The 23,555-nt window shown below is 35.7% G+C and overlaps 1 protein-coding gene across 2 annotated transcripts in view; it reads left to right on the top strand.

Moving 5' to 3' along the window:
* Window positions 1–22,585, top strand: part of SHPRH (SNF2 histone linker PHD RING helicase) — a 56,211-nt gene extending 33,626 nt beyond the window's left edge. For both annotated transcript variants that reach the window (XM_075748468.1, XM_075748469.1), the window contains 12 exons: window positions 2,331–2,504; window positions 2,828–2,890; window positions 4,036–4,261; window positions 6,801–6,944; window positions 8,246–8,347; window positions 9,169–9,240; window positions 10,995–11,183; window positions 16,528–16,620; window positions 17,167–17,253; window positions 17,717–17,895; window positions 19,894–19,974; window positions 21,147–22,585. In XM_075748468.1, coding sequence (XP_075604583.1) covers window positions 2,331–2,504; window positions 2,828–2,890; window positions 4,036–4,261; window positions 6,801–6,944; window positions 8,246–8,347; window positions 9,169–9,240; window positions 10,995–11,183; window positions 16,528–16,620; window positions 17,167–17,253; window positions 17,717–17,895; window positions 19,894–19,974; window positions 21,147–21,243 — 1,507 coding nt within the window. In that variant the 3' untranslated portion in view covers window positions 21,244–22,585. The remainder of the gene's footprint in view (window positions 1–2,330; window positions 2,505–2,827; window positions 2,891–4,035; window positions 4,262–6,800; window positions 6,945–8,245; window positions 8,348–9,168; window positions 9,241–10,994; window positions 11,184–16,527; window positions 16,621–17,166; window positions 17,254–17,716; window positions 17,896–19,893; window positions 19,975–21,146) is intronic.
* Window positions 22,586–23,555: the final 970 nt, after the last annotated feature.

A 23,555-nucleotide genomic window follows, 5' to 3' on the forward strand; every position in this document is an offset into this window, starting at 1 on the left:
GCTCAGAGATTCAGCCTGATCAGGTAGCACAGGGATTTGTCCTGTTAAGTTTAGGGTATCTCCAAGGAGGGAGATTTCATAGCCTTTATGTGAAGCCTGTTCCAGTGTTTGACACACTTAGTGGTGGGAAAAAAAAAAAATTAAAAATCCTTCTATCTAGTTAATTTCCTGTGTTGCATCTTGTGTCCGTTGTCTCTTGTCCTTTCACCATGCACCTTTCAGAAAAGTTTGGCTCAGTCTTCTCTGTACTTTCCAGTTATATAGATGTATAAAGCAATAAGGTCTCTGCTGAGTGATCTCATTTTAAGGCTGAATAAACACTTTTCTCTTAGCCTCGTCTTGCATGTTCTGTGCTCCAGCTCCAAGTTCATCACAGAAAAGGGAGATAGAGGAAGGAGCATGCTCTCACAGTTTGCCTAACTTCAGGCGATTTTCTCAGATATATAAACAATCCTTATGCTCTTAAATACAGTCTTTCTGAATCATGTTGTAGTTATATACATAATTTTTATTATATATAAAAATATATCTAAATAGATTTATGTAAATGCATATACATCTCTATATAAATATCTAATATGTATATAAAATGTATGTGTATACATTTAAATACTTAAAATATGCACAGATTTTAATTAAAAATACATAAAGACATATCCTCCACTATGACTACTCTGTTGTTATGATCCTAAAAGGTGCCAATTCCTTGCACTTGCTGGAAGTAAGCAGATCTTTTACTTTTCAGTACTTAACATAATTCTATTGAATAGTCTAAATAAAGTTACAAAACTACCTCTTCTTTTCTTCAAAACTCAGAATTATGCTGAGAAGGAAGAAGGAAATTCTGTTTGTTCAAAATGGATATCGGGGCTGCCCAGCTGGAAAGTAGCTTTGCAGAAAAGGACCTTGGGGGTTCTGGTGGACCAAAAGCCATCTATGTGCCCTTGGGACAAAGAAGGCTAATGGTATCCTGGACTGCATTAGACAAAATATTGCCAGCGGGTAGAGGGAGGTGATCCTTTCCATCTACTCAGCGCTGGTGAGGCCACACCTGGAGTACTCTGTGTCCAGTTCTAGACTCTCCAGTACAGGAGAGAGATGGACATATTAGGGAGAGTCCAACAAAGGTCCAAGAAGATCATGAAAGGACTGGAGCAACTCTCATATAAGGAGAGGCTGAGAGAGCTGGGACTGTTCAGCAGTTCAGGAGGGATCTTCTCAATGTATGTAGATACCTAAAGGGAAGATGCAAAAGAGATGGAGCCAGGCTTTTTTTTAGCGGTGCTCAGTGACAGCACAAGAGGCAAAGGGCACAAACTGAAACACAGAAGGTTCCCTCTGGACGTCAGGAAACGCTTTTTTACTGTGAGGGTGACGAACTGCTGGTGCATTTGCCCAGAGGGGCTGCGGAGTCTCCATCCTCGGAGCTACTCAAAAGCTGTCTGGGTGACTTGTGATTGCAATTTACATGTATTTTCAGACTACCTAGTTAGGCAAACTTGTCTATTTTATTTTAAAATGCACATTGCTTAAGTAGGTAATTTTAAATGCCAAACTTTAGTAGCGTTGTTAAACCTGTGCTTTTCACACTTCACAAAAGAGATGTTTTGGATCAAAATTTCCATATGGGGTAGAACCACAGTCTTGTAATACACTGTCTTGTATTCGAATGCCAGACCTTGTACGAATGGTGCACTCTCAGCAAGAGACATCTGCTCACAGGAAAACACAATATGGGAAGTGCTCATGTTCCCACTCCAATCAAGACAGCTAGGTTTTAGGAAAATAGTTCACTGTCATGTCTGTTAAATAATTTTAACTTTGAAAGCTAACTTGCAAAATGCAGTATATTTTTGATGGGTGCATGTCTGCTGTGAATTGCACAGGTGCATTGAAAATCAGTTTGGCCAACAGATGTAAATAAGACTGTAAGTATGTGCACTCATTAACCTTTAGTAGACTTGCATTGTGGACCCGAATGTTGCAGGTTGGTGTTGACTACTAATATTCAGTTGCATCTCTCAAGTCTTGGAAAGAGTCTTTCTGCTCTACAAATACGAGGCATCAACGTGGTCTAGTGGAGGGTGTCCCTGCCCATGGCGGGGGGGTTGGAACTAGATGGTCTTTATGGTCCCTTCCAACCCAAACTAGTCTATGATTCTGTGATTTCTAACAGCATTACATGTAGCAGTAATAAGCGTTTGCTTATGATATGAATTTCATGTGTTATCCTGTATTGCTATTTAACTATTTCTCTTCTACTTCAAAATGCTGAATCAAGTTTGGATTTGGTGACTCCGTGCAATTAGTTCCTTTTTTCTTTAAATCAGATTCCGTGACTGCAGAGGCCTTCAATACCTGCTCACAAACCAGCTGGAGGAAGTGAAGAAGTTCCAAAAGATTGTAAGAGAAGCGGTGAAAAACTTAGAAGGCCCTCCTTCTAAGCAGGTTATCGAGGCTGCCACTGTCTGCCATTTGCGACCTGTTAGACTTCCACTTAACAAGTATGTCTTGAAAATAGATAATATACTTTAGAAGTGTATTACTAAAATTTCCTTCATTTGAAATTAAAGTCTTTATGCTGTACTCAATTTTTGTATGCATACAGATATCACAGATCCATTTGTTAGAATTACGAACTTTTATTTTATTCTTACAAAATCTTTTCCTGTCAGTTGTTATATCGAGTATACATAAGATTGTTAAATTGTTCTTTTGTTTTAAGGTCTTTGTGTGATTTTTATATGTTGGAATAGGGAGTTACAGGAATTACTTTTGTTTCTGGTGAAATTCTGAGTGTTTCTGTTCTCAATTTTCTGTATTGCAGCTGTGTCTTTTGTAAGGCTGATGAGTTGTTCACAGAATACGAGTCAAAGCTCTTTTCTCATACGTAAGTTCATAGCTTTATAAACTTCCTATTTTTAAAAAAGTGAAAGTTGGATTGTTTTATATTTTCTACTTTGTTTTCTGAAATAACTTTATGGACAAATTACAGCAACTTCTTGCTTGTGGCCTTGATAGCAATTTTATTAGTCAAGTTTAATTTTCTATGTAAATTTCATTTGAAAAAGTTGTGTACAAGGAACAAATACATGCCACTTGTTCTCAATCTGCTGTAATATGACCGTACATTTGAAATGAAATGTTGAAATGTTCAGAAACTGTGTGCATAAATACAAGTATGCTAATTAAACACATATCCCTGTTTGTGCAAATATTTATTTGCAGTCTAGTTGCAAATGGTATAATACCAAACTTGTTCATAGATAATTTTTTTTAATTCTGTGTAATTCATAAAGTAACAAAATGTGACTAAAGCCACAATGAGAGGAGAGATTTCAGACATGAATGCAGCTGAGAGCTGAGAGAAAGGTTGCACCAGCACGTGGTGAGAAGTATTCATAGTGGCCAGTACTGAGAAGCATAGATTGCAGCCCTCTGCATGCTTTCTCTTTGACTCTTTTCTCTCATATCCCTCAGAATGTCAAAATTGGATTAAAAAATGTTGAGGTCACTGAGAAAACATTTTGAACCGTCTTTACCAGTGGAAGTTCTGCTACCTAATGATTGCTGGAATCATTAGGAAATGTTAGTGTGTTTCCAAATTAGTATTGTGTGTCAAGGAGTGAACTGGGAAGCTGTAGTGTTCTTAAATACTGCAATACACAGCAAATTTTGCCTCAGAGTTGAACTGTAACTCTTGCTGACTTCTTTCTGAAGTCAGAATTGCAAATTTTTTAAATGAATGTGACATTAATCATTAATAACTACTGAAATATAATTAAGATGCGTAAGCTTTTAAAAAAACTGTTGACGATTTTGAGCTGACAACCTGGCCTGTATAGTGATTTCATTGGTCACTGTGTTGAAAGCAAGCTTTTGGGATATCAAGTAATAAAACAGCTGTTTATATTTGTTTGGTTTACTTTTATCCTTTAGTCAAATATTAGAAGGCTGAAATACATGATGAATAAGTAGAAATGGGTGTGGAAGTACAAAATCAGTGATAAGGACTGTGTTGGGTTTGTTTTGAAGTGTTAAAGGCCAAATGGCAATATTTGAGGAGATGATAGAAGATGAAGAAGGGCTCGTTGATGACCGTTTGCCCACCACAAGTAGAGGACTGTGGGCAACCAGTGAAACTGAACGTGCCTTGAAAGCTATTCTCTCCTTTGCCAAAGCTCACCGAATGGATGTTAAGCTAACTGAAGAAGGCAGCATATTTTTGGAACTCTTTGAGGCATGGAAAAAGGAATATAAGGTACAGTAAATGAAATGGTGATGAAACAGTTGTGTAGTCCATTTAATGTAATATTAACAAATTTAAGCTGAATATGAACAAATCTAAGTTGTATTCCTGAAATTAGAGTTTGCCTACGCAAAGATTTTCCACAGTGATTATTACAGGTTTTGATTTAAAATGGTTTATATATGATTTAGGAGTTTCTAAAAGCTATACTGGCTACTAAGCAAATTAGTAAGTAATGTAATTGTATCTATTAAGACAGTATACAGATATAACTAAATGCGTTTGTCTCTTTAGTTAAATCATATTGTAGCAAGGCTCAGCAAATCGAACATTGGTCCATTCTGTAATTTGGTTTATCCTCAGTCTTGTGCTAGCTACAGATGTCCTTTCACTATTGCTTTATTTCCTGGATCTTGTTTACTACACAATGTAACCTGAAATAGTCTCTTGTTGTTTGGATCAGAGAGAACTACAGGAGTATGCTGTGGCTTTCTTCATGCATCCCTGTGTGTCTGTGTTCCCTTGCAGTGAATGCATACCAGTGGTAGAGAAGGGGGAAGAGCTGTTGCATACAAGGGTCTCATCCTGTCTTACAGCTTAGGTGTAATCAAAAGTATTTTCTCTTGAATGCTTCTCCTTCTCATTTTTAATTAACACAGACTTCAGCTTCAGTAGAACACACTTGGTACACTAGTTTCAGGTTTATTGACTGTTTTGTACACTTTTTTTTTTAATGTGGTTTGACATTGGAGGAAATGCCTGTTCCTTGAAAGGTTTTTGCCCCTGTAATCTTTCTCCCAGGCTTTCTGTTTCATGATTCTAGGAAATTGTCACTTCAATTGCTTTTTCCTAGGAGGCTTTGAAAAAGAAAAGATACTTCTTGCAGAAGTATGCTGTCCAAGAATTTAAACATTTGTTATTAGCTTTAGTCCATAAAGAAGAGAATATAGTCTAGAGAGTGATTTACTTTATCTTAGATTAGCTAATGGAATTCAGTGTCTTTGTTTTTAGCAAACTTGATTACTGATCACCTACTGTCCTCAAATTGGTGATGCTACTTAGGAGTGAGACTTAATCTGGAGCTGCCTGAAAAAAATCACTAGGTTACAGTGTAACACAGTGCAAAACCTTTTTAAACAAAATGACATCTCAATCAGCATTTAAGTATCTGATAGTTAAAGTTATTAAACACCTAGTAAAGTTGTGCTGCTCTCAAGACGTTGGAGAGTAATGACCCTAGCTGTTCTCATGCTTCATTATTTTATGTCCTTGGCTTGTATCAGTCACTAAAGGAGGAGATATAAGGTAACCAGTTACCAAGGCATTGCTATGTGTTGGGGATTTTCTGCTGCAAGAAGGGCACACGGCCTCTTCATGTCCTTCTACTTTAGGAAGCAAAAGGTGAGACTAATTTGCCAATGAGAATGAAAATACTGCCGTTATGATTCCATCTATTGAGACTTGGAAATACTGATTCAATTGTCCATACTTCTCTAATCTACACTGGGATACAGGGATGATACTCTGCAAAATAACCCTTAAATCAAAATCAAGCTCTTCTTTTTTCTTTTTTTTTTTTTTTATTTTCTTTAAGCAAAAGTAATTTTAGCTTAGTGTCTCTGTAATTATAGTTTAGTTTCTTTAGTTTTGGGGGAGTAAGCTCCTTTCAGCTTATTCTCTGTCCTTACCCTGTTTGCCAGGTTTAATACACAGAAATGTTATGTTTGTAATCTAGACATAGCTCAAAACAAATGCTTCAGTAGTCTTTCTTGAGCTAAAAGAAAAACCCCAAACAATCAGTACACACCCCCCAGCAACTGAGTGTTTACAAATATCTTTACAATTGAAAAATCAGAAATTAACAAATAGTGATTTTTGGCATTTACAAAATGCATCAGCAGTTCAGTAAGATTACTGAAGATATTTTTTATCAAATGCATAAATAGTGGAAAGCTTAGGAAGAAATATTTTACAGTATTATCAGTAATTTAAAAACAACATCAGTTTAGATGTATACTATACTTCCATTTGCAGCCATTTCTTTTGTAGAAAGCAAGAATTTACTTTTTCTTCAGAGAACTGACCCTAATGTTATCTTCACCTTGTGCTTGTCTGTGCCTTTATCAAGACCACTCAAACTGTTAACATTTCTTTAAAACATACTTCATTTTTAAGAAGCAATCTTATTATTATAGTAGCTAGGTGTTTAAAATTGCTTAGTCATTTTTCCTTATTTTATTCAGCATTTGCTTAGTCTTGTAAAGCATTTTGTTTCTGAACTTTTAGTTACAATAGTTATTGTAATAATAGTTGTAAATAGTTGTAAAAGAAATAATTGTAAAAGAAATGAAATACAGCTATTTATAGTTGTTAAGCAGGCAAGATGATGTCTATACTGTTTATTTTCCTTCGTAATTTGTTGTTGGCTGAATTACTGTAAAGAAATATCCCTTACTCCAAAAAGATTTTCACATTATACATTGTATGGCAGCATCATATAAAGGGAACTCAACTCAGTTCTGCTACTAATGTGTTTGGGATTTTCTTACAGTTACTTCATGAATATTGGATGGTACTTAGGGATCACGTGTCTGCTATTGATGAACTGGCAATGGCTACAGAACGTCTGCGAGTGCGTCATCCTGATGAGCCAAAACCAAATCCACCAGTTCTCCACATCATAGAACCGCATGAGGTGAAGTACTTGGCAGGAAAGAAATGTTTGTTTTTAAAACATTTAAAACCTACCTCCTACAAAATTAAAATCTGTATCTAGATCTGTATGTAAGGTCTATAATATGCCTCTGTTTCCATTTCAAATACCTTGGTGGAGTAAAAGTTCATATCTATTTCTACATTTAGTGTATGGGCCTTTTTGAGCTTGTAAGTCTTATTTTGATATATCTTTGTTAACCTTCTGACTGTGAGTGGCCTGTTTTCAAAAGACTGCTCTCCTTCTAGCAGCAGGTGAATGGCTCTGAGGCCTTTCTCTACGATTGCCCAGTTTTCCAAGCTGGTGGAAAATGAAGTTGACCTGATTTCTCCTGCGTATTTCTACTTTACACAAGGACCTAAAAAACAGCAGTAAAAATCTAAAAGACTAACTTTTTTCAGTATCTTGGAATTTCAGAGCCACCTCTTGAAACACTTTTTGTTCATGAACATAAAGAAAATGCTGGGTTGATTTAACCTCTTAATTATTTTTTTTTTGCACCCATAGAAATATATTTTCAATAGAAACACTTTGTGCTTTTTTTCAGTGAGATTCAGCATTAGATAAAAGTGCTTCTTTTCCTTCTGTAGGGAAATAGATATTTCATCTGTGTATTAAAGCAATTTTTACAATGGAGCACTTCGCTTAACAAAGCCTAAGATTTATGTATGTATTTGCAAGCATAAAAGAAACACCCATTACTTTGGCCTTCATCCTTTGGATGCTTGCCTCTTTTGCAGTATTAATAACTACCCCGCTACTAACTGTAATCTAAAAAGGGGTCACCTTGATGTTTCTGTCTTTGTATAGGTTAAATAAACAGTGAAAGTTTCTAAGCAGTATAAAGAAAGTAATGAATTTTTTCTTACACATTGTTTTTGGAACCAGCAGTAGAGTCTAGGATCTACTTGGCTGCACGAAGATAGATAATAAATTGAATGAAATTTGAAAGAAACTTTTAAAAAATTAAGTTATTTTAAATTGTTTGGTTTTTTTTTCTGGAAAGAACCAGTAATGCAAATAAAACAATAAAGAGCAAGTTTGTATACCTCCTGGGTCTCAGCCCGCTCACAGTGCTGTGTTCATACTGGGTACAGGAAAGGAATAAATAATTGATTTTTCCTGGGGAGAAGTGCATCTTAAATTTACAGCATTAGCTGTTCTTCTGTCTGTTCCCAGGAAATTACTTAGTTGAATTTTGTCAAAAAATGAATTTAAGCCTTACTGTAAAACTTAACAGTTTTTTTTCTTTTCTTAATAAGTGTTTAATACTGTTTCCATAGGTAGAGCAAAATCGAGTGAAACTTTTGAATGATAAGGCAGTTGCCAAATCACAGCTTCAAAAGAAATTAGGACAACTTCTGTATCTCACTAATCTGGAGAAGGTAAGGTTTATGGTTCCTTGGTCATTACCAAAGTGATGTACTCTGTTTGCCTAGTGCCATTATTTTTGTTTAAAACTTAGATTTTAAAGAAAATATATTTTTTGTAAAGATTCATTACATGTTGAAATTCAGTGTGGTGTTCTTTGTGTTATGGCGTAGTCATAAAGTTATTTATTACATTATATATTTTGGCTATTTGCTTAATTACACGGTTCTAAAACTAGTTCATAGCTTTATAAGATTAAAACTTTCATCAAAACTAACTGGGCCATATTTAGTAGAAGCCTTGTAAAATCATGTACCTCTTCACATACCCTTGCTATTTTACAAAGACCTTACCATCTTGAACAGAAGGACAAGCGGGTCTGTAGGTTTAATGAGTGTAAAAAAAACCCCTCAGACAAACCCCATGTATGTTAGTTATTTTAATCATACTGTTCAAGTAAGTACAACTATGCTTAAGCATAGTTAAGCATGATTAAGTATACTTAAGTGTTTTTACAGCAATGTGAAACGGATAGAAAATGAGGAGTTTCTTGTTTGAAGCTTGTATTTTACCAGCATTTCTCAAAGCTGTAGTAGAGATGCAGATGCTATCTGAAAGACTGCAGTATGAACAATGCTCCTTTTACTTACCATAAATTACATATTTTTTTAACTCCTCACGATAGATTTATTTATTCATGAATGATGTTTTTTAACTTGCTCACACTGTTGTTTTAAGGACTTCATTATTCATTTTTTTTCTAGAAGCTATTTTTTAAATATAGAATAACTTTTATTTGTTGAAACACAAAGTTAATTTTTTTTCTACTTTATAGTCTCAGGATAAAACTACGGGGGGAGTTAACCCCGAACCATGTCCGATCTGTGCACGTCAGTTGGGAAAACAGGTAAGATATTTAGTCAGCAGGTTTTGTTTGTAGAACGTCTTTACCTAGATCTGAATCAGTTGTGTGTCAAATTTTCAACATCTGATTTTTAAATGAACATTGTACTGAAACAGGGGAAATAAGCCCTTTCCTGTAATATACCAAACAACCTCTCTCCTGAAATAACATCTTGCTCAGATGCAAGCACCTCTACTGCCTTTAACTGTTGACATCAGTGCTTAAGTGTTTTGACAAAAAATGTGTGTTGCTGATTGTTTTAAAACTCTGAAAGTTTGCTTTCATACTTTTGTCAGAAAGTTTCTTTACCTTTTATAAGCTTAATAGAATGAAGTAGCCTCTGTAGTATACTATTGTATTTTACTGTAACTGCTCTTATTGATAGTATTTTTTTTTCTTCTAGACTTTAAAGAAATGGATATTAGCTACTTAAACAGTAGTAAAAAACAGTAGAATAAAGACTGGCAATCTGCATTTCTTTCCCCACCACTTACCTGCTGAACTGCAGCAACTGAAATTTAAGTGAGACTTAATCAAAACTGATCTACATCAGTTTATACTTTAGTTACCATGCATTAGGTAAAAACATGAAAGGACTCCTGTGCAGTCAAACTAAGTTGGTGCTTTTTTAGGGTAGTTATTTTAAAGTGTTTTAGCTTCTGTTAGCTTTATAGACATATGTAAGCATTGAACCAGTGTCCTGCCATGTTTCCAAAATCCCCTCTGCGCTCTTCTTCCAAGGGTGATACAGATTTTTAGAGAACAGTTGTCTGCTCTGTTAACTGCCATTATGCTGCTTCTCTGAGCTGGAGGAGTTCTGAAGGGAAAAATACTCTTTAACTTTGGCCAAGACTGCCGCTTTAGATGATAGTAGCCATCATGTTGCAAGGAATTTTTAAAATGTTTTGCATCCTGTTTCTGTGTGATTTAAAGAACCTTACAAAGTCTAAAAGATCTTTCGCTTGATAAGCAGTTGTTTAGTCAATTCCCTCTGCTACTTGGACCCATGAAAACTGTTTTATTTCTTCCTCTTAGAATGGCCTATAGAACAGACTAGTACATAGTAAGACTCTATTTCTAGGTGCAAAACCACTGGTTTACAAATTACTTCTCTGTTAGGGAAGGTCACAGCTGACACATAGATGTTCTAGGCCCACAAAGGAAGAACAACATCTGCAATGCAATCTTTTGTTTCTAATGCATTCTGTCAAAAAAAAATGAAGCCTCTCTGTTCAAAATTTTCTTTCTCCTTAAATCCAGAGACGTTGTCTAGCACTTAACAATAGATAAAAATTAAAGCACTTTTTTCAGGATGTTTTTAATAAAGACTGATCTAGTATGAATGTATAAAGACTTTTACAGAAGGCAAATACAAACATTTATGTAACTTTTTTAAAATGGTGTAAATGCTTAATCTGTGTACTTAACCTCTGCATTAAGAATCATTATTCATAGAAATGAAAGACTGTAATATCTTTCCTCAAGGTTAAAACTGGGAAAATGCAAATAATGAACAACAAATGCAGAGAACTTCTGGGGATCATGAATCTTTCTGTGCTGGAAAACTTTGAAATCCAGGCTTTTTAGCAGCTGGAGTGCTAAAAATTGTAAAATTATTCTATTTTAATCTGATGAATTTCATGAAGAGAATGTTTCTATGAAAATGTTATTTATCATATATTAGTACACTGTTTTTCTTTTGCGTTGATCCGAAACTGATACTTGTTTGTTGTTTTGTTTTTTAATTCCCTGCATAGTGGGCAGTGCTGACATGTGGACATTGTTTTTGTAATGAGTGTATAGCTATCATCATAGAACAGTACAGTGTTGGCACCCGCCGGAGCTCAATTAAATGTGCCATTTGCAGGCAGACAACATCTCATAAAGAAATATCGTATGTCTTCACTGCAGAAACTGCAAATCAGGAGGATGACATTCCTGTAAAGGTACGTTGTTTATATGAGCTTTGAGCTGTGCATATTTGTTGTGTTTCATTGCAAACTGCATTTAGGCAGACAAATCTACCATATAGTCTTATAAGTAGGTTCACTTTTATAATTTGTCTTGTTTAGAACAGGTATAGTTCATTCTTTTGAATTGGACATGATATATATAGGCCTTTCTTACAGCGTAGTCAATGTTTTTCCATCCTTCCCTGAGGGAGGATACACATTTTCCTGTCAAGTAAAAGGTTTTTTGGTTTTCTTGTTTGGTTTAGGGTTTGTTGTTGTGGGTTATTTTTTTTAACTTATCCTTTACAAAACTCTTAAAGGTTATGAAAACAAAACATGAAAGGAAATGATGTGTAAGAGGCTATCTTTTTAACACCTGCTCTTTAAATGTGTTTGAAGAAAGGCCTTTTAGATGGATTACAAAATTACACCTCTGTTAAAGTAACGCTATCTTGGAGTGTGGGGGGAGGGACAGCTGTTACTGAGCTTTAGGTAAGATTTTTTTTAAGCGTTTGACACTGGGTAGAAATAAATGCTTTTTGTGTGCAGGTGATTGGATTGCAGGTTGTTGTGGTGTGTTTGGCTTTTTGTAGTTAAGGAGAGATGAGGCTTTTTGGAGGCATAGTTTTGCTATGTTTGCTTGAAATGAGTAGTTTGAGAAAGCTGCCTGTACTATAAAGCTGTTAGGATAATGTAAATATTTTAAGTTGATAAGTCTTCATTGTTAGCATGAGAACGTAAATCCTGATTTTGAACTTAAGATTAGTCATCTGTAATGTTTCTTGAGCTATCTGAGAAATGGAGGAGTAGTTTTACATTTTGCATATCATCTATGTAATATTGTTTGCTATACAAACCATAATAGGAGGGGAAAAATTGACTACTTTTTTTTGATAGGGGTGTATGAATGTTAGAAACCTGAAGGGAGATTATATCTGTGCTTCCTCTAACTCGTCCACTAATAAATTAGTGGATGGGTTCTAATGAGTATATTCAGTAACTTCACCCAAAGTTTATTCAGTAATAAGTCAAATCACAGTAGACAAAATGGAAAATGTTAATCCTGTAAAATATTATTTATCAGCACCAATGCTTTTTATTGGAACCTGTTGACCATGAATTTGTTCTTTGGAGAAGGGTTTCTCTGGTGTGATGGTGAGGACATTCTCTTTTCTGTACAAGTGTATCATCAATAATATGGTTGTGAGGCCACTTTCTTCAAGCTCAACCCCAATTCTTTTGATCTACTTGTGTGTTGTAAGCTTTTTCTCTGTATTCTAGATGAGTGTTGACTCTGTGCAGCTGGATACTCTGCAAGTATTCTTTTTGGGGTTTTTTGCTTGTTTTTGTTTGAAAAATCAAAAGGAAAACTTTGGAAAAGCTATTAGTACTTCTTGCCTATCTGCATTTTAAACTTCTTGGTGTTTGGTTAAAGCCTCACTGACTGGGTACATAGACACGCTGAAAAGATGATTGTTGAATCAAGAGTGAATTTTGGTTTTAGAAATTGCCAGGCAGGAAGCTGTTTTTTATCAAGGCTTTCCACTGACGATGTACAGCACTGTTGAAGGTTGGTGGCTGTATTTTCCACTGTGACTTTCTGTGTTTATTCCTTTTAGCATGGCTTTCTGAGGAGACAAGGTCTTTTCATTGCACTATCTTAGACTTCTCCCTTAATTTAGCAACCCATTAGATCATTTCAAGCAGCTTGATAGAGTCTGAGTTTCAAAGGTAATTAATTTTCTGCAAGTTTTATTAAAATTGCCATACACATAAAGTACTTGGCAAAATACTGTGGCTTGGCTTTCCCCTTACTACAAAAGATATCTAAAGTTCAAGTCTGGGGGAGAAACTTTGTAACTTGTGTGCCTTCCTAATGACAAAAGTTAATGAACCTCTAGACATAACTGTAGGAAATCAGTCCTGATGGCACTGTTTTATCTACTTTTCTTGGTAACAGAGGGTTTTCATTGGGAAGACAGGGATGGAGGAAGAGACAGCATCTCCACGAGTCTTTAGCAATACTAACACATATGTAGTGCATAGGTACGTTTTTGCTTTGCACAAATCTGTTAGTGTTAAACCAAAAAACTGATCATCGCAGTTGTGGAAAAAATAGAGGATTCTGGACTAAAAGGCAAAGGTAAAAGACTAATGTTGGTAATATTTTGATTTAGATGACATTGCAATCTTTAATTAAAATATCATTTTAATACAGCTGGACATACCAATCGTAGTTTTATTCTGGTTAGCATTGTTAAAAGTAAACCCAAAATGTGCTGACAAAGATTTCCATGGTATCTGCGCAAGTCCCCTTGAACCTTGTGGGTATACTAGGGCTGCTGGCCTGTACTGAAGTCAGTGCTACCATGTTCACACTAGTTATGTCAGCCTCCCTGGAGAACTGGAATTCCCTTTTACGAGTAGACGTGTCCTAACTCAAATTACTAGATTTGAAGCAGTTGACAGCATGTGGCACCAGGGGGAGTAAACAGGCTATATTTTTCAAGTGCTAGTTATTAGGACCTCGCTTGATGCGTGTTTTTAACAGATTATTTCCTCAGGGTTTAGGGATATCACCCTGTTTCTAACAAGAAAATTCCAAATATATTTCATAAATTACATTTAAAAATAGAATAACTAAATTTCATAAATAAAACATAGAAGGAACATAGCATCTACTGTCCTGTGTGAAGGGTTGTAGTGTTTTCTTAAAGTATTTCTGCATCAAAAACTTCAGGCAAAGCAGAAGTAGGAATTCTGTGTGAAGTCATATGTCATCTTGAATAAGACCCATTCTTATTTCTCAAAAAATTAACAACTTATACTTTAGCTTCACTGTATGTACTATCAAAACAAGCAGCATTGTTAAAAATAAAAATTTCTACTTCATATTCCTTTAAGGGTAGTTAACAAAGAATAACTTGCTGTGGTTTCTATGCAATATTGAGGTTAAGATCAATATCTTGCAGTATATAGATGAAAATTGTGTGATTTATTCAGTGTTTGTTTTCCTCTGAACTTTCTCAGTCCCTCTGGTCTATTTCAGTATTCAGTACCTCTTTTCTTCCTCTTTTTCTTCTGTTGTGTTGTATACATCTTGCTCTTTATTGCACCAGCACTAGCCATCTTAAGTGAATATCTTAGATGCAGAAGGACTACTGTAAATGGGAGCATTTTATACTGAGAGAGATTTCTGGCATCCCTGCATGTTTTGGTTCTGTAAAAGCTTCCAGTGTCTGGTCAGTATTACAGTGGGTATTGCCAGCCTGTCATCTGAGACAGGAATTGTTTGTTAGAGGGTAATTTTGATTCTGTGTGCTGTTCTGTAATTAATTAGAACTAGCTAATCTGTTTATAAATACTCATCTGGATATCCAACAAAATTACAAACTCTAGGTGGATGGGTAATGAGTGGGGTAACACTTTTTTAAGACAGACTGAAAACCAAGAACTCATAATAGCAAGGGTACTTCTATCAGTTTCATCTCTCCACAAATATTGAGAACAAAATTGAAATTTTTTGTGTGCTGTGAACCAAAGCTTTAGTCAATTGTTAGTTCAATGGCAAGCCTAATATAGTTTGTGTAACATAACGTAAGCGAAGGGATGGAGAACTTTGTACGCTTAGTTATCTTGTTTAAAGAATAGAGCAAAAAGACTTGTGACCACCTTGATCGTGTTGCTGTTCTTCAGCATAGTTCCTCTGACTGATGTTGTACAAAGCCACATGAGTAGCACCTGAGTCACAGGAAGTCTGAAAGGTGGAAAAATCAACAACAGTGGTTAAAGCTACTATGTCTTAGAGCAGGGGAAAAAATAGGACCTATGGTAAGGTCCAAAAAAAGTTTTTGAGGAAAAGACAGTCAGAGCAGATTAGCCAGAATTATCATCATTGAATCAGAGATGAATGGTATCAGAAAAGCACATAAATGACCCTGGAGTGTATAGGAAATACCAAAAGCTATTCTTGGATCTCCTAACTATAGGTGGCTATGATTGGCAGGCAGCTGCCGTAGGGCTGCAAGTGTGTCATTCATCCTTGCAGATCATAACACCTACTGACAAAAGCTTTTTTATTTGTCTCTCTGACTTTTGGAAACAGTGTTAATGTTTACCAGGTGCAACAGAGATGACATGAAAAAACCTGGTTTATTTCTATGTCTGTGACACAGAGTTGGAATCACTGTGGAAGACCCTGGGAGATACAATGTTAGTGCTTATTGCAGCCTTTGGTAAAGAAATCTGCAGAAAGTCTTTTACATGTATTTCTTGGAGCGTTCACTTAGCTGCGTAAGGTATGAATGATCAAGCAGCCCAGAATTGGTTCCCAACTTGTGCTTAGACTGCTGACATCCTTCCCCACCAATTCTGCAAGCAGCATAACTTCAGTAAATTTGATCTGTCATTGTAGCAAGCCAACATGGTTAATTCAATGTTCAGAGGACAGGTGCAGACAGAAATAAAACAATATTTGTCCAGCTGAATCTAGTGCAGCTTGAAATTACTATACATGTAAGAACTAGTAAGGAATTAAATAAGGGCTTCTTAAAAAAACACATTAGGTAAAATTGCTGTAATACAAAGTACATACTGAAGGAAATAGAGGGAGATACTAAAGAACTGTTTTTAGGAATCCTCTTCCTGAATTATGGAGAAAGGAAGGAGTACAGAAATCAAAGTGGACGAGAAGTAGAATGTAGTATAGGATTTAGTAAGTGCTGAAATACTTCTGAATGCACAATATGAAGATGTTTCCATTGCAGCGTGCAATCCCTCAAGAATTAATTTAATTATATTTACCAGTTTCATCTTATTTTAAATATAATTAACAAGCTTCATAGTACTGAGCATAAGTTTGATGTTGCCACAGTAAGTAACAAAAGCAACAGAAATAGTGTTCAGGTAGGGTTTTTTTCATTACCAGTTTACAAGAGATATGAGGGGAGGGAAATTTAAATGTGTATTTGGAAGATTCTTTAAAAATTGTGCCACTAAGTTAAACCTCACCAGGCCTAACTGGCACGTTTGGTGCAACTGCACTGCTCGGGCTATCCCGTGTGCCTCGTCCAGAACTAGAGAGGTGGATCCGTGGGGCACTTTGTTCTTCCGTGTACTGCGTGTGCCATAATCCACCGTGGATCCTATAGCAGTGGTAAGGGGGGTACAAAAGCAGTTCAGTGCTAGTTAACCTGCCCTTTCTCCAGGTTGCTGATTTTTACACTTGATATGTGAGATATGTGAGAGTCCATATGTAACATTATTTGATAAAGCAATGAATGTGGAAGGAGTTGTTTAATTTCCTACTTTACTAATGCTGCTCTTTGACTTTTCAAAGGGAAGTCACTCCACCAAAGTGGAAGCTGTGGTCCGAACACTGAAGAGAATTCAATTTAAAGATCCTGGGGCTAAATCTTTAGTTTTCTCAACGGTATTAATCACAATTTTCTGTCTTGTTTTTGTGTGTGTGTGTTTAAAATGGTCATAATATTTTCAGGCATTAGTATAGCTACCAAAATGTTGAATCACTCTGTACAGCCACTTGATTGTTTTGAGAATTTGTAGGGCAATTCATGTAACTGGGACATGAACAATGATCGTAGTCAACAGATGTAAAAGCTTGTTTCGTTAAAGGGCAAGCACTTAGATTTATATGGGAACATTAGAAATTCTAGATAACTTTAAATATAACGTCCAGATATTTTTGATAAATTGTAAAACTGGGTTTGTGATGGCTACCAATTCCTTTTATTCAAGCTGATCTTTTTATTTACATCTCTTATTTAGTTTTATGAAAGATTTGGTTCCTGGCACACATCTTTTTTCTTTTTTTCTTTTTTTTTAAATTGCAAATGCTAGTATTTTGAAAGACTTTTTTATCTATTCTTTCTTAGTGAAGTTAGTATATTTTAGTTGTTATTGCTGCTTGTAATGTTGAGTTACTTTTATTGTGGTTTTTTTGTGGTTTTTTTTACAGTGGCAAGATGTGTTGGACATAATTTCCAAAGCTCTGTATGACAACAACATGATTTTTTCTCAGATCAATGGAATTAGTAAATTTCAGGTACATAAAGGATATTTTTCTTTAATTTTCCCCACTGAAAATAGTTTTCATTTCATAGAAGTTAATTTGATCCTTTTACTTCATTGCTTCATTTGAGAAACTGAAAGAGCAGCAAATTTGTTTGGCAGAAGCTTTGATCTCTAACTCATTAATTCTAAAAATCATAATCACAAAAAGCCACAATTTAAAGCCTTTGGAGATGAACAGTACATTCACTTTTGAGAAAGAAGCATTGGCATGGATGTTAAGGATGAGACAAGCTGATCAGTGTTGCAAGAAGTTCTTGCCTTCCTGATATCTGTCAAGTATCTGTTCTGGGATAACAGGTCTTGGATCAGTCAAGCTGCAAGATTGTCACGCTGGGGCCTGTAGTAGCTGCTGTAATTACTTGAAAATATAGAGATGTCCCCCACACTCTTTATTGAGGAACTTTTGTCAAGCTGCTGTGATGTTTGTCTTTTAGGAAAATCTCTCTGCATTTAAATACGACCCCAACATCAATATTTTGCTGCTGCCTCTTCACACCGGTTCCAATGGACTAAACATCATCGAAGCAACTCACGTTCTGCTTGTGGAACCCATTCTGAACCCTGCACATGAGCTACAGGCTATTGGCAGAGTACATCGTATTGGCCAAACAAAGTAAGAGTTAAAATTGCATTGAGTGGTTTAGATATGGGCCAGAATAGAACCGTGTACTGTAATCAGAATAAATCTAGTTCACTGAAATTCTCAATTTTGGAGATGAGGGTATTCATAGGAATCCTGTTTTTAAAGATGATCGTATAAGGGACAGAAAGATTAAAATAGATAAAAAGTTTGCTGAAAATACACAACGTGTATCTTCGGGAGTTCTTCTGTGCTGTTGTGGGGGGTAAGATGCAGAGGCAAATGGTGTTTAGGAAATGTAGGTTCTTGAGTCCAAAATCCTGAAGAGCCTTGTTCAGCTGCTGCGCTATTTTATGTCTTCCATTGATGCCTTAGTTTTTAATTTTGAAGTTCTGCTTGTAAGCTTGTCCAGAAGTGTCTTAGCTTTGCAGGTCTCAGCAGCTCACCATTTATGTTGTATGTAGCTAAGTTCAGGCACGGCCCTTCCTAGTTTTCTTGAGAGGGGCTCCTTCTAGCTGGTCATTCCCAGCTCCAGATTAGGAGCTGTGTAAGTTGTTGAGGTGGCTTTGGTTTGGGGTTTTTTGTTTGTTTTCCCCAAAAAGAAAGTTATAGCACACACTCTGCAGAACTGATTGGTTTTTAAATCACAGTTCTTCTCTCACCCCTGTCTAGATCTTTGTGAAGACATTAATGAGTTTGCATATCTTTTGATTTCAGTGTTGTAGATTTTTACATAGGTAGTACTGAACACTTAACAAAGATTTTGGAAAGTTTGTAAGATGGTAAGATATATATGTTTTTCCTTAGGTTTCATGTCACTTGAAAAAATAATTAAAAACCCCTGTACATGAAGAAGAAAAATAGCTGGAATTGATTTTGGAATAATAATATCATTCTAGAATAATAGTGGGATTTGTGTTCTGGAAACGGACGAAAAGCAAGAGGGCATGAATGAGCATGTATGTGAAAGAATGTTTATGAACAGGTGGATATTTGGGTGTGTTGGTAAAGATTTTGAATTAACTGTGAGGGCATAAGAAGGATTGATTGCAACAGCCTGCATTGTAATTTTTGAATATTTGAAAAAGGGTTGTGTTCAAGTACAGTGAGCATAAGGGAATTCTCTGTTTAGTTTCACTGGTGCAGCTATTACCAGTTCAGCTGAGTTCTTATTTACTTCTCTTTTTTGTGGGTAGACCTTTGCCTATGAATCACAAAGTATTCCCCCAGCGTTCCTCTGTGTAATGTTACCTGCCAAAGTTTCAACTTAAGATCTGAAATCCATCCAAGCACTTTCAAGGGTTCATATCTTGAAAAATGTTTATACTGGGGAGCCTGGAGTGATTTTTCATTTTTATCTTTGGAGCTGACTCTTTCCCATGTCACTTTCTTTTGCCTGACATTTCTTTTTTTATTACAGCTTTCTTTTTGAAATCTTATTCTGTAAATGGAGTTCTTATTTTGTTTTATGTTTATTGACATTTTGGGGTTTATGTTTTACTGATATTTACAATTTCATGTTTACTGACTACAAATGTATAGTATTTTGCCATCTTCAAGAACAGTATTGTTAAAACTCTGGGAACGAGCTTTAACTATCCATCATGCTGAGCTCTGTCTCTTGGACTGACTTGTGACAATGCAGTAGAAACATTGTATAGAACCAATGGGCCAAAGTAATTTCTTTAAATGACAGGCTAGGCTCTTGAGGATTGTTTTCTTATAGTAGGGACACAGAAACCAGAACTTTGCCCAGCATCTGCTTTAGGATTTTAGTTAATACAGCTTATATTCATTTAGTATTTGATCCAGCCAAGTTGGAAGTGTGTGCTCTGGGAAGCACTAAGCATCCTTAAAGGTCAGTGGAAGTTGTTAATCACCTTGTAAGATTTCTTTCTTAAATTACAGAGGCATTTTTTCAGCACTCGTACATTAATTAGTATGAATCAAAAATGTGGTCTTGAACTTGGACTGTAACAGCATAACTTCTGTTCATTTCTGGTCTTGTTTTCTTTTTTTAAACACATTCAGAGCGACCATTGTTCATAGGTTCCTGATAAAAGCAACAATAGAAGAGAGAATGCAGACTATGCTGAAAACTGTAGATAGAAGGTATGTGTTGAATTTTTTTAAAACATCCTTATTGCACTGATAATGAAAAGGTAGTTCTCAACGTACTTTTATTACAGTTAGGTATGTGTGTCTTACATATAAACCTCAACTGTTCTCTTTCAAATTATTTTGATTGACAAAAAAGTTTTAAGACTAGAAAAAGTCTTAATCTTTTAACCTGGTTCCAGTAACTTGAAACTTAAGGTATTTTAATTTTCTGGAGAATATTTTGGTTACATTTGGTATGCTTCATTTCATAAAAGCCTGATTATAATGCATTATAATTTCTTTTCAGTTTACCTATTTCCATTAGTATAAAAGCATTGCATAGGTTATAAGCTCTGACCTAGAACATTAATTCTTTCTTTCGTTATTTTTAAATTCTACAAACCTAGTCTGTCGGTGCTGTGTCACACTAGTTGGTTTTGCAGTCAGTGCATGAGTTGTCCAGATGCTCGTAAGTCAGTCTGGTGTGCAGACACAGAATGTAGTTTTCACTGTGTTTATCTTTTCAAAATCTATAAGCATCAATGGACTGGAACAAAAGTGGTATTTACATTCTTTATGCAGAAAGTGTAAGAGATTTGTACCTCTATTGTATACACATAAGAAATCTAGGAGGAGGCCTTAGTTTAAGAAAATCAGTTATTTTTCCTTTTTTTACAAATTACGAGACTAAAAATTTACATGTGTATCTCTGGCTGTAGTTATGAATGATTTCAGCTTTAGCTTTGAAAGAATGATTTAATCAGTTTCCATATCTGTAAAGTAGCACTACTTTTGTGTGTAAAATCCAGATAAATACACAGTGGTTGAATGATCCAATTGGGGCTAATGTTTTGAAAGTAATGTCAGATCTTATGCTTGGAAGCTGAAGCCAATCCCTTAAATGTTAAGAGAGCAAAGCGGATTATCCCGTGTTCTGCTGCCTCTGCAGTGTTTGGTGTTGACCACTGTTAGGGATAGGAGACAGACTTTATCTTACTCAGAATGTGCAAGAGAAGTAGCTGATCAGTGTATGTGTTTTCCCTGATAGAAAGTGTGTTTTCCTGTTGAGCTTCAAAGCTGAACCGGCTGTGGGACTCTGAACTGTGTGGTCTGTCTTCAGTGCAAACAGCTTGTTACTTAAGTTGATTCCTTTTCTGATGTCTGCATGCAATTTTTTCCCACAGCCACACGAGCTCTTCCATGAAACAGTCAGAAGCTTCAGTTCTGACAGTGGCAGATTTGGCTGACCTTTTTACAGAGGAAACTGAAGAACTTGAGTAAAAACGTTGGTTTGGCCTAATGAAATCAGAAAATGCCTGACCTAATAAGCAGCAGTATATAATCCACTTGATCTTTCATTCCTGTAAATGTTATCTAATGTTTGTCTGTTACAGAGCTATTGGAAATCAAAAAGTCTTAATTGTTAGTTTTATTCTGTGGTGAAGTTCTTAGCAGCACACACTTCTGATAGCACTGGAGAAAACTTGCACTTTGCACATTATACAAAAACATGAATTTTATTCCCAAAGAGCATTTGAGCTGGATGCTAAAAGTGAGATCTTGGACCCTTGGTTGAGAGGATTTTTACCATCGGGTTTGATTGGCTAGTAGCTCAGTCTGAGAGCAAAACTATGTGGGTGGTTGGGTGGGAAAGGGAAGCAGAAAAACACTAATTTTTTTTTTACTGTACAAAGAATTGTTAGAAAGAATAGACTGTAAATTAATATTCTTCTAGAAAGGGCTTGTTAGCATTTAATGCAGAGTTACTGAATGTCTTATTGGTAACACTTTAAATGACTAATCTTTACTAATAATTTGGATATTTGTATTAGGCTTTTAGATATTCATAAAGACTTGTGACAGTTAAATTTCATTGTTAATGCTTACTCACTGCAAAATTATGATTAAATTATGCTTTTTGTATGTGTGTTGGTCTGGAAATCAGTTAAATACTTGAACTTACTGCACATGTTTGGTTTTGTGTTGTGGTTTTTTTTAAACAAAGCACTAAATTAGCCATGGCTTCAAGAATAAAGAAAAAAAGTAATGTTGTTACAGAATTTTTAAAAAATTAATTGGTTAAACTGCTGATCACTTTATATTGGTGCTTGTATACATTTTTTCACCTTGATTTTTTTTCTGTCCAGTTCTCCTCCTCAGAGGCATAGCAATCTAAATATTCAAAATAGATGAGATTAAATTAGGCAGTCTAATTATCGGGTACCTAGTCTAAGTTAGATAATCAGTGGAGAAAGATGAAACTTTTGTGAAACTTCATCCATAGATATGTGAGATCACGCTACCCCATGTCTGACAGTAGAGAGTTCAGAAAACAAATCTAGGCTAACTTTTAGCCTGCTGAAAGTAGGCAAGATAAACTTTAAGCCTGTTGGCATAGGTTCTGGATACGTACTTGCTTAACATCATTTCTGAAGGTATTACAGAAGCAAGTTCAGGTATGCAGTTGATGTCAAACACAATTTTGTGTTCAGGGACTGGGCAAATGTATATGCATAAGCAACAGGCTACTTCCCTCAAATGGTAATATTTGCTGTGTCAGTAGTTTTTTGTATATTTTAGAAATCTTACTCAAACTTGAAATTAAAGTCAGTCCTTTAAGAAATTTCATCTTAGAATTTTTACTCTCATCACATCTGCTAAATAGATTTGCCACATAGCTATTGAGCTTCTTGAGTTCTGTTTTCAAGCACGCTACACTTGAGTTACACCGTTTGGATATTAAGACTATCTGCATGGCAGACAAATTTTCTGCTGCTGACAACAAATGTGAATAGAATTTACATGAATAATATTGTATGAAGAAGTGGGGAGGTTTTCTGCATTTATACTCTCTCTGTCTGGACCAATAAGATACTTTGTTCTAAAGACTATTTGAGTAAATTTACATACAATGTATCTTTATTTTCCATATTTGTAATATGTATTAGTCTTATATGTTTTGTTTTGGAGATTACTAATTTTTGGCAGATTGCAGCAAGGGAAATAGAACAGATAGTAGACTTTCTTTAAATGAGATTGATCAAACAGTTTGCACAGAGACTGTGACATCTCCATCCTTGAACGTATTGGGAACTCAGATGACCCTGAGCAACCTGATCCAGCTTCAAAGTTGGCCCTACTATGAGTGGTGTGTTGGACCAGATGACCTCCATGGATCCCTTCCAGCCTAAATTATTCTACAGTGTAGTGGAGATCATGGTGTACAGACACTTCAGGAACTCTGAGGGCAGCAACATTCCGGTTTCCTCATCATCCTCAGAGAATTTTAATATTGTACGACATAATGTGACTGAACAAGGAGCTGCTGTTCACTCCAAGAAATATCTATGTTAAAAACTGTGGAAGCACATAGTATTTACATTCATAGGTCCTACTTTAAATAACTCTATGTGGGATTAATAGTGTCAGTGAACGTGAAGACAGAGAAGCAAACTGAAGAGTATCTGCTATCAGAGGTTTCCCCAGTTCTGCGAGTTTTTGGCTCGTTTATATAAAGTTGGTGGTTTCACTGTTTACAAAAGTGTGACTTTTGGATTCCAAACCCAAAGCATAGCTTCTCATCAAGTAGTGCA

This window comes from Balearica regulorum, chromosome 3 (genome assembly GCF_011004875.1).
Source record: "Balearica regulorum gibbericeps isolate bBalReg1 chromosome 3, bBalReg1.pri, whole genome shotgun sequence".
NCBI classification, from domain to species: Eukaryota; Metazoa; Chordata; class Aves; order Gruiformes; family Gruidae; genus Balearica; species Balearica regulorum.